Source organism: Octodon degus, unplaced genomic scaffold (genome assembly GCF_000260255.1).
Source record: "Octodon degus isolate 3935 unplaced genomic scaffold, OctDeg1.0 scaffold00179, whole genome shotgun sequence".
Classification (NCBI taxonomy): domain Eukaryota; kingdom Metazoa; phylum Chordata; class Mammalia; order Rodentia; family Octodontidae; genus Octodon; species Octodon degus.
Window position 1 is genome coordinate 2396337 of NW_004524755.1, and position 11363 is coordinate 2407699.

Consider the following 11363-nt stretch of genomic DNA (forward strand, 5'->3'; position numbering starts at 1 on the left):
GAGTCACCTAGAGAGAAAAAATTCTCTCAGGCTTTCACAGAGAACAAATTGGTCAAGCAATGGCCGTAACTCATCCACACGACTGACACTGACAAAAGATCTACAAGGCACTGTACATGGTTACAGTGTAACTCCTGAGGGGATTTGACTGACCTCATCTGAAAAAATGAAACAAAAGTTTCATTTTTAGTTATGTAGGTCTTGCTTTAACTTGGTCTTAACCATCAAGCAGAAAAGTATAACCGTGAAATATGAAAAATGATGCCATATTAATATGCTGAGCTATAAAAGGCTCAAATCAACAACTTTGGACATTTGCCAGTTGTGCTGTTAACTCACTACTATCATGGACTACTGGACTATGTTGGGATATTGTGTTGAATTCAAGTACCTACAGTCTCTAGACTGGCTTCAAGTATGAAAAGGCCCTTTAAAGGCTTCTCCAAATACAGCTTCCCTAACTGCAGAGGAACACCCATCTCTGAAAAAACAAAATGAAAAAAGAGAATGTGTTGGGAGCCATGAAGCTAGGAAATCGATCAAATATATGAAGGTGGGACTTGGCCCAGTGCCTAAAGCAAACAAGCTAGCTCACTCCTGAGATGAACATCCTGTCTGGTTAAGGTTAGCTATCAGCTGCCAGGCAACCTAGTGTTATGTGTTACTAACTTCACAAAAGTGTAAATAAAGGAGAGTTTTGTTGTGAAAAAAAAGGAAAAGAAAAAAATATATGTATGCACAAGAGAGTTAGGACAGATCTACAGCTACTTCCTCCTAGTTCACTGAGAATCGAAGTTTGTACTAATATGGGTTAGACAAGATATCATGTCTGCATCTTGCCCTCTGAATAACTACTACAAAGACAACAATATGCAATGTATTAATTACTGTAAACTTTCTACTAACCTGTTTTAAAACTATTTCCTTGCTGTTTTGTCTTTTTTTCTCATTAAAATGCATAAAAATTTTTAAAAAATAAAAAAAAAATTGAAAAAGCCTTAGGTCAGCAGAAATTTGCATAAAAGTTGTTAATGGTATGGTTGCTACGAATGGAGGAACCTAGCACAAAAGCAACCACTAGTAGGCACAAGGTTGTTTCACCAGTCAAAGGCTATGAATTTCATAATGCAGTGCTTATAAAAATCACAAGTCTTAACATTTTCTTATAAAATAAAAATACTAAATCTGGAAGAGGTTATTTATTTAATGGTTCCCTCCATCAGATAGGAAACTGCATGCCAGAGAGACAGATGCCTTCCTAAGGTCAGGCGGCTAAGGGTGACTAGGCTGGGCCCTGGGGCCTGGGCTCTGCCTGTCAGCTCTCTATTGGCTTCCTTCCCCAACCAGTGCTCACTGTGGCGCCTGCTGAATCCTTGATCCAGGGCCTGTGAGGTGTCTGGGACCTTGATTCTCTCACTGCCTCAGGTCCCCTCTTCCAATCTCCTTTTCACCTGCATTTTGTTCTGTCTATATCGTACAAGTGACTGTCGCCTTGAATTCCTGCTTTGCCCCCCTTCCTCTTCCTCCCTCCACCAGTTTTCTATTTGAATCATGGCCTACTGTTAAGAAACCTCTTGAGCAAGTGTTGCCGGAACAAGTGTGTATGTGGGAGACTCAATTTGGGTGTCTTTCTGATGCTGTCTGGAATAACTCTCTAAAGTGGGTCATAGATCTAAATGTAGGGTCTGAAATGCTAAAATTCCTATGGGGAAGCATAGGTATATGGCTGCTGGTACAGGTCAATGTAGAACACATGCTTAAGGAACAAAGGGCTTGGGTTCGGTCCCCAGAATAAAACAGAGACAGCAAAATGTAGGTATAAGCCTTTTTGATCTTGGGTTAGGCCATTGTTTCTTGATAAGTTCCTAAAAATATCAGTGATAAAGTAAAAAAAATATATAGATTGGAGAGCAACATTACACTTTATAAGCATTGTATTATAAGCGGAAATGCAGTGTCTGCAATAAAGCTATTTAAAATTGGCGCTAAATAGAGAGTACTGCAAACAACACTGTCAGGAAAATGTTTGCAAATTATTTACTTATGAAGTGTATGCATTGGAAAATATACCTATTATAATTCAATGATAAGAGATAAATAAGTCAACTATAAATGTGAAGATTTCAGCTAGAAATTTCCCGAATACATACAGAAATTTGGAACTAGCACATAAAACATGTTCAACATCATTAGTCATGAGGAAAAACAAATTAAAACCACAATGTAATATTATTTTATAACCACTAGGATGATTTTATTAAAAAATAAACAAAACTATAAAGAGCACTGGAAAGGTTGTAGAGATACAGGAACTCATTTATACTGTGTATGGGATTATTAAATGGTGTAGTTGTTTAAACCATCCAGTAGTTCAGAGAATATTTGATGAGGAGTTATTGTATGACCTGGGAATTGTACGGTTAGATGTTTACTCTAGAGAAACCAAAACTACTTCCAAAACCTTGCATGTAAAATTTTCTTTGTATTATTCATAACTGGCCGCTCTATCCCCAAAGAACGTATCCATACAGTGAGGCAAGTTTTGGAAATGCAAATGAAATACTGCCACATTGATGGTTGCTACATGATGAATCTTGGAACTCATGCAGGTGACGAAGCCATTCATAAAAGTCCACAGTTTGCATAATTCATCTATGTGAGATGAGTAAAAGTTTGATTTTAATTATTCAAGATTTGTTATGAAAATACCTACCCAAAAGTTATTTCCCACTTTATCATTTCTGGAGAACAATGATAATAATTAATGTGGTTCATGAAAACAGCAGAATAATTTTTTTTTTTCATTGCCTCTGTGAAGGATCTTCATGTTTCGTTTCTGCGCAAACCCTTCTGGGAAGCCCCCACAGCTATCCCTTCAGGAATGTGAACCCTGAACTATTGTTTCCCTGCTTAAAACTTTCCAATTTCCTTCTTTTGGACTTTGAATACAATTCAGCTCTGTACAGTGGCACCCACTTCTTTGGTCTCTGAACCCACCTACTTTTTTTAACCTCATATCTTTTTCTTTCCTTAAGCCACAGGAGCCATAATGTTATTCTGCCTGTTCAGAATAAGCTCTTCAAGCAGAGAACACTTTTGCTGCCTTTGTGTATCTGCCACAAGTGCCTCTGCTTGTGGTGGGTTTTGCTTACATAGCTCGCTGCTGGACCTTGCTGTTACAGCATCGCATCCTCAGAGACAAAAAAGAAATGGAAATTAATGTAAAAAATGTCTTCCCCTTCTCTGTCCATCACATACACAGCCTCTGCAGCTGCTGATGCAGTCTCTTCTCGTTCCTCTCTACTGCGCTGGCAATTCCTGCCATGAGAACACCAGAACCTAGAGCATTAGGAGCACCTCAGAGGGGCAGGTACCCTGCAGGCATGCAGGGAATATTCATTGAATGTGTGAATGAATGTGTGAATGAATGAATGAATGAATGAATGAATGAATGAATGAAGAGCGCCTGAGGGGTTGGAAGTGCATGGTGCCACCAGAGCCTTCATTCCCTCTTCTAGCAGAACATGCAGTGATTTGTGGTTCGTAGGCTAAATGGTACAAGATTATGAAAACGTGTAAAGGTCAACACATGGAAAATCAAGGTAAGCAATGAAATTATCACCAGTTCCATCCTGAAGATGTAGTAAGACAAGGTTTGACCTCTACCACCAAATGAAAACCAAAATAAAAGCGCCCCTAAGTCCATAATGTCCTGTTTTTAAACCATTTTAACAAATGAATTTAAATTTCTAGGTATATGCAAACAGTGTTCTAATATTTCTCTAGTTTTTCTTTCTGCGTCTCCCACCGCTATTCTTTTTTATGCGACTTAGCCCATTATTTATACTCTTCCAAGCTTCCACAGTATTTGAAAGCACGGCCATCTATTAGGATTGATTCACTAATAGAAAATTCTCATTACACTTTTAGATGCATTACAGTGTTAACTTTTCCTTTCATCTGCTTTTACTCTCCTTTCCAAAAAGTACTTCTTGGAATTCACTTTTCAAATCAAGAGTCTGTGCTGCACCCAGAGAACCTCCGATTATTTGTTCCCACCAAGTGACGAGGAATGTGTTTGAAGTTTGGTTTTAACTGCTTTTTGGCAACACGGGCCCCCTGGGGGGAACAGAGAGGCCGGAGGACTCCTGCCTGTGCCACGGAGAGCGCATACAGGCGCACACACAGCGCGCCGCGCCGAGCTGCCTGCGACCTCTGAACGCTTTACTGACTCTGGCTCAGCACGGCAGGACCAGCCTCAGCTCTGAGCACATCCGCACCGCGGGAGTCTGCGACTGGGGAGAGGACTCTGGTGTGGCAATCCGCGCCCCTCTATGGTGTTCCCCAGGAGGTGCTCCGTCGGCGGGATGCCCCCCTAGATTGGGCCGCGATGCTCTTCCAGGTGAAGTTCTCCTGGCCGCGTAAGACCTGTTTCCTCCAGTCACAGATTGATGAAAAGTAGAAAGCCAAATTGCCTGTGACAACAGTCAATGTGAGCGTGCTGCAAGGATGACACCCCGCCCCGCGCCTCTGGCCTGCCCTTGACCAGGGAGCAAAGCCGTGCGTGCCCGGCAGCGCGCAGGCTCTCTGGGTGGGCGTCCACCACGAGCTGTGCTGCTACCTGTGGGGGTCGCAAGCTACTCATGAAATCTCCTCCCTCACACGTGCTAACACGCTGCGCTGCTTGCAGACAGATCTTCTGAAAACCTAAGAGCTACCAACACCACTGACATCAGCGTCTGAAAACCAAGTTGATTATCCTCAGAAAAGCCTTTAGCAATGTGTGCTTTGACCAGGTAGTTTCCATTTTAGCACTGTATTTTAAGCAAATGATAACACACTGAGCAAAGATTTAACTGGAAGAATGAGTTATAGGCAACTTATATAAGAAAATAATTAGAAATAAAATTGTCAACAGAAAAGTGGTTAGGTACACATGGCATTTATGTTAAACATAACAGTCTGTATGTGATAAAGGAGATTTAGCATACATATAAAATTGTCACTCGATAGAGCTTAAAGTTGTATGTTTAGGAGGATCCTTGGCAGCACTGTTGTCCAACCCTTATCCATCCCAGCCCTTCTTTTTTAAAAAAAAAATTTTAAAGTTTATTTATTTATTTATTTGATACAGGGCCTCACTACACAGCTTCGACTCACAGTGATCCTCCTCTCTCAGCCTCCCCACCCCTGGGATTATAGGCATGCACCACCATGCCCAGTTTTGGTAGCTGGCACAGCACGCCCAGGGTGCCAGGGCTACTACAGCATACAGTATCCGGGATCAAACTTGGGCCCTTGCACTTGCCAGGCACGGGCTCAGTGTGCTAAGCTGTCTCCCCAGCCCAGCCCTTTTCTACTGAATTGATATTTACCTTATTCTTGGATATGGGAGTAACTGGGTTTCACCAGTTGTGTGAATTAACCAGGCCTGCATCAGTCAGCTGTTCGGTGTTCATCTGAAGACAGTGGTTGGTTCTCAAGTGGACACCTCCGGGCTTTTGCCAGCAGTTGTGAGAAGAAATACGTTGTCTTCATGTATATGAGACAGCGGGCAGACAGGCTGATTGTCCTGGACAACCCTCTCATGACCATGAGGAAGACCAGCCTCAGCTTAAGACATGATTGAGAAAGACAGAGATCCAGCAGTGGGTCAGAAGATCACACAGTGCCTGGATGCCTCTGCATGTTTTCAGCTGCAGACTAATAACTCTCATTAGTTCATTACTCCAACAAAAGCTCTGCTTTCCACATTTGGAACCCAAATCATTCTAATAGAGACACCAAGTATGTTAAAATGCAGCGTTGCATAGCACAAAGTTACAGAATAAAACGCCAATACCAGTTGGCTCTTGGTGGTGTGTTTGCCATTAAGTTTTCTCTCTGATTTATGGGCTTCTGTATAGATTGCCTATAATGAATATATGTTTTTCAGAAAAGTAAAAATATGATGATTATTAGAATCATCATAAAAATCATTAATTAAGCCAAAACCATCAGATTTTTAATTCCAGATGGTGATAAATCAAGTAAAATAACTCCTCAAGTGGAAGCTAATTTGTTACTGTCTTTATCTTTTTCGTTCCCAGAGTCAGAAACGCAAAGTTCTTAATCATAAAAATCTCATTAATGTTTTCAAAATTTTTTATTAAAAATTTTCAATCTTCTTAGTTCAAGATCCATAGACACTGGCACCTGGGTCAGTTACAACTGGCTTCAAGGGCACTGATGCTAAGGTAGGGAGGCTGTGTGTGGCATGGTAGAAGAACGGGTTCGGATTCCCCACCTGTCGCTTCCTGGCAATGACTTAACTCTTCTGAACTTTAGTGATTTCAGCTCAGAAACTATGCAGTTGGACTAAATGTTATCTCCTACGCTTCCACTTCTGAAATCTTGAGCTTTTGCGGATGGCTCTAAATTATGCTTTATTTACTGAGCAAAACTGATATTCAGCATCTGTTTGGGAAGTTTTAAGTAAGTTGCAGCAGGCACGGTGACAGTGACTGGTGGAGAATGAGAAATTGCCCACAGGGCTGGTGAGAAGCTTTTGAAGTTCTATACCAATGTAATAGGAAAACATGCTAACATTACACTGAGGTGGAGGAGTCTTTGTTGACAGGGTCACGTCACGTGCACGTGTGTCTCAGTGTCCCTGATTGTTTCATTATTATTGTTTGGTAGTAGGTATGACAAATCTTTTCCCTGTGAAATAATGCAGGAAGATTTGCATTAGAGTACACTTGTTCCTTTCCCGTATTCCTTTAATGGTTTGTGATCTTTGGTTGCCATTGACTGGATAAGAAGAACTTGGCTAACTAAAAGAAAGAAATTAGTGGTTGTGAATTCAGAAGTAAATTTCTTGCATGTCCCTTCCATGGAGGGAGCCGTGAATGACAACCTCTAGGTGGTTAGCAAGTGTTCTCATAGTGACCATGAGGATGAGTTAGGGTGCCTGCGAGGTGTGTGTTTGCAGCCATGTTCACATCTTGCTTTTGCTGAATTCATCCACAGTAGGGAACTCCAGCAGAGCCCTGCAAATAGCGATCAGAGTCCAGAAGCAAGATCAGAGGAGCTGGAGCAGGGCGACATCTATCACTGCCACAGCAGCTCCAAGGCCGCAGAGAACAGGGCAAAAGAGCAGGCACTTGCCAGGTGGAAGCTGCGCGCCGCTTTGGTGATATGCCTGCTCTGCATGGCCGCAGAGGTCGTGGATAAGCTCTGCCCAGAGGACTCCTCTGACTGAATAAGCAAACAAACAGACTGCACTCTATTATCGGAGCCTTACTTAAGTTCTTTTAAAGTAAGATTCACTATTTTCTGTAAGAATAAGGTAACAATATGCTCAGTGTAGATAAGTGGGAAGACCAAAGAAAACAAAACAAAATTCATTACTATCCTACATTCTAGAGATAACTTCCAATAACATTATGGAATATTTTGTATAATATATTTTCAATGCATACTTCATGGTTTTTTTTACATAATTGAGAGTATATTGAATGCTTTTGACTATGTTATCAAATGCTGCTCAAAAACAGTTTTATGCCTGAACAATATTCTATAATATGCTCCACTGTAATTTACATAACCATTTCTCCATTGTTAGAAATTTGGAGAGATTTTCTCCTGCTTGTGGACAATACTGCAGTGAAAAAGTCATGAATAAAACTCTGCCTGCCTTTCCGCTTAATCCTTTCAAAGAGATTTCTAAAGGTGGAAATAATTGGTTGAAGGACATGAATATTTTTCTTCCTTCTTGAGTCATATTGTTATCCAGAAAACTTAAAGTGATTTAAATGTCTTCTGATTCTACCTAAGAGTTCTCTTTCCAAATTTCTATTAGAACTTGCGTAGTCCTCTAAAAATCTGTGTTAAGGAAAGGATGGAGATATATGTTAATATTCACTTCACTAATTATTAGCATTAGAATATTTTCACATGGCTGATCGTTATTAGTGAAGAGTATTTCTTTCTCTTATGTATCTCCTGTCTGTCAGTCTGTCTATCATATAACTTGGGATCAACCCAGGGACACTCTCACTAAGCCATATTTCTAGCCCTCCTTTTCCAAATTTTAGTGGGAGGTAGTGTCCCACTAAGCTCCCAAGTGGGGCTTGCATTTATGATCCTTCTGCCTCAGCTTCCCTAAGTGCTTGGATTATAGGTTTACATTACAATTCCCAGTTCTTAATGTCCGTTGTTCATTTGTCATTTAGAGAATTCTGTAATTCTCTATATTGATCTCTGTAGGTTCTTTATATAGATAGGGTTTTAACTCTTTCTTGTATTAGTTATAAGTACTTTTATAGCTTGTTTATTCTAAAATTGTTTTGATCTTAAGAATTTTAAGTTTCACATAGGCTACTATATGAAAATTTGAGCTGAGTTCTTTCACTACTTTTCTTACTGTTTTGGTGCTTAGCAATTCTTTCTCATCTGCTGAGATGATAATTGTCTTTTTGAGGGAGGGATATTTGTTCAAATATTTGCATTTAATTTTAAACAATATGAAGTGAGATGTACTTTATGTTCTAAAGATTGCAAATTCATTTTCCAAATATCTAACAAAAGTTAAGAAGCACTTACACATAATTATTTCCCCCATTTATATTTGATACCCTTAAATTATTTATCAATGTTTTATAAGTAGTGAAGTCATTTCTAAGGTAGTTCTCTAGTCTGTGTCCCTATTCTCTGTCAGTAGCATATTTTTAACATCAACTCATAGCTTTAATGTCTGTTGTCTCCTCATTGTTCCTTATTTAACAGAAAATAAGAACTTTCCATCCCCATTTGCTCTCCTAATTGAGTATGAGAATAATTTTGAGCAGTTCTTCTCCCAATCCAATTATCAGTTAAGTTAGGAGCACAAGTTTTATTTGTAATTTATTTTAACTGCAATTTTCCCTTTTGATGCTGTTTTTCCAGGGTTTGAGTCAGGATTATGTATTCTAAAATGGAAAGTTTAGATTTAATAATTTCCTTTCTATAAAAAAGTCAAACAGTTCAAAACATTGTAATTACCTTTTGCTTTGAGAGAACAGCCTAAATCTCCCCTCCCAAGACATTTTTATACATATGTTCTTGATATATGTTTTAACTTTTCTGCTATGTTCATTCACTGCTAGTCTCAAAATTTCTGTTTCTTGAGAAATCTGACCATTTATATTTTGCCGAAGCTGCTCATCTTAAATTTTGAAATTCATTGTCATATAATGGGACAAGGCACCCTCACATTGGAATCTGCTCAGTACAAATAACTTTTTAAAATGTATTTGGTGTGGGATCTCACTATGCAGCTTGGACTCTAATGATTCTCCTGCTTTTGGCTTCCCTAGTGCTGGGATTACGGGTGTGTGCCACCTTGCTTGGACTCAATCACAGGCTTAGCGCCCCCCAGAGGCAGGACTGGCGCAGCATGTGGGACTGGAGATGGAACCCTTGTCCCTGCTCTTGCCTAAGCAGGCGTTTAGTCTGCTGAGCTATCTCGCAAGCCCAGTTCAAAGATTTTGGAATGCAATATTGCCTTATTTCTTCTGCAAGTATGTTTTCTAGATATTCAACAATCTGGCTGCCAAGTTATTAAATACTTTTCTCCTACCATGTCCCTGCATGACTACACTATTCCAGCCAAATGTGTTTATTAATCCTTTGCAAACTAATGACTATACTTTGCAATCCTTAGAGCTTTCGTTTTCTTGGGCTGAAGGGGAAAATCCCTGTCTATCATCAGAATCCTGGCAATCACTCTAGACTCTAGACCATGGGTCCCCCTTCCCAAGGCCATTCTTGATGCTCAGAGAAAACAGCTATGGAGTCTGCCAAAAATGTATTCACTTTCATAGTCCACCATACTAGCACATGCCTGGAGACTCCTGGCTACAAGTTTGAGCACCTGTTGTCATGGTAAAGGCCATAGGGATCTTGTATTAATCTCATGACACCTCAACAAATCTAGTATTAAAATATTTATACAAGTTTTCTCTTCCTGATGTGTACTTTCTTCGGCAGGCTCTGTAGCATTAGCATACCACCTATGGGCCTGGGAGACTTTGATGGAGTGGTCTGGACGCATGACATTCTACTGCTGCAGCTTGTCAGGTAGGAAACATCGGGCCTTACTTTGAAAGATCTCTAGTGGGCAGGCCTGAGACAGATTCTTAGGAATTTAGCTGGCAGTGTTGGGAGTGGCCTGGCACTTCCTGTTAAGAGTTGTTTGTTAGTCTTGTACTGGTTGCGGTTCTGATCCTCTTGGCCTGAGCAGCTCAGACTCTAGGCAGGATTCAGTGTGAGCAGCTATGCTGGGTGAAGCAGAGTCTGGATCTTCCTATAGGGAAGTTGAATCAATGTTCTCAATTCTTTCTGCAACTACTGAGCAGACATGGTACAGGTCTAGAGCGTCCAGAGCCCCACCTTTTTCATAAAGGGAAAGAAAGCCTGTCTATGAGATAATTAATAGCATCAGTGGAGTCAGAGCAGGACTCTGGAATCTTCTGAGCCTCAGAATTTGGCTATACCTGATTCAATCCCACCCAGGTTTGTTCTTCTAGCATGAGACCATGCATTATAATTGTATTGCTATTAAAGCAAGTTTGGGCATTGATGACATAGAAATGAAAGAGCCTACCTAAGGTCAGAGGAAGATGTGACCAGAAGATGTGGTCATTAAGAGGCAGGCCAAGAAACGTTGAGGTCCAGCGGGGGAGTTGGACTGATCCTTAGACCTGAATAATTGACACTTAGGATCGGGGGAGGGAGGGAGGTCACTGAGCTATGTTGGGGGGAACCACTGCTGGGAAGCACAGTGCAGAGCAGGGGGTGGGGGAGTAAAGCCAAAGGATCTAAGCACCATGAGTCCACTCTTCATGGGCTCTTGAGCTGCTGAGTTGAGACTTTATGTTGCTTCTGAAAGTGCCTTGCATGGAGAAGCCACAGAGAGATGTGCTTGTAAGCGCACAGACATCCCTGCAGGAAGAAGCTAGGAGTAGCCCTATCCCCACTCAGAGTTACTGAAGGCCTCAGAGTTCCTCAAAGATGTGAGAGACACAAGCTTGCTGAAAGACATGCTGAGCTGGCTGCAGGCTGGGAAAATGATGGCAGCTGAGAGGGAAAAGGTTTTCTTTCCTCAGAGAAAGATACAGCTGGTGGTGGTGGGCTAACCAAATATTGGCAAGGGGGTGCTTACATTTTTTCTACAAGCAGGATCTCACCAGCTTGTACAACAAATATGTTGAGGTTCGTGGTATTGGAAACTTAAGAAATGTCAAGACATGGCTATGGACACTGTGGTGTGCTAATTGTCCACAGTGTTGCCTGCTTTCAGGATAGTTAGATAATAGCTTGATGAATTTTTTTTCTTTTTT

General features: G+C 40.8%; 1 protein-coding gene across 1 annotated transcript in view; it reads left to right on the plus strand.

Moving 5' to 3' along the window:
* Slc30a8 (solute carrier family 30 member 8) overlaps positions 1–11363 on the plus strand; it is a 44288-nt gene that overhangs the window by 1554 nt on the left and 31371 nt on the right. Inside the window, 4 exon segments of the mRNA XM_012517446.1 lie at positions 1879–1902; positions 4004–4021; positions 7015–7215; positions 7762–7768. Coding sequence (XP_012372900.1) covers positions 1879–1902; positions 4004–4021; positions 7015–7215; positions 7762–7768 — 250 coding nt within the window.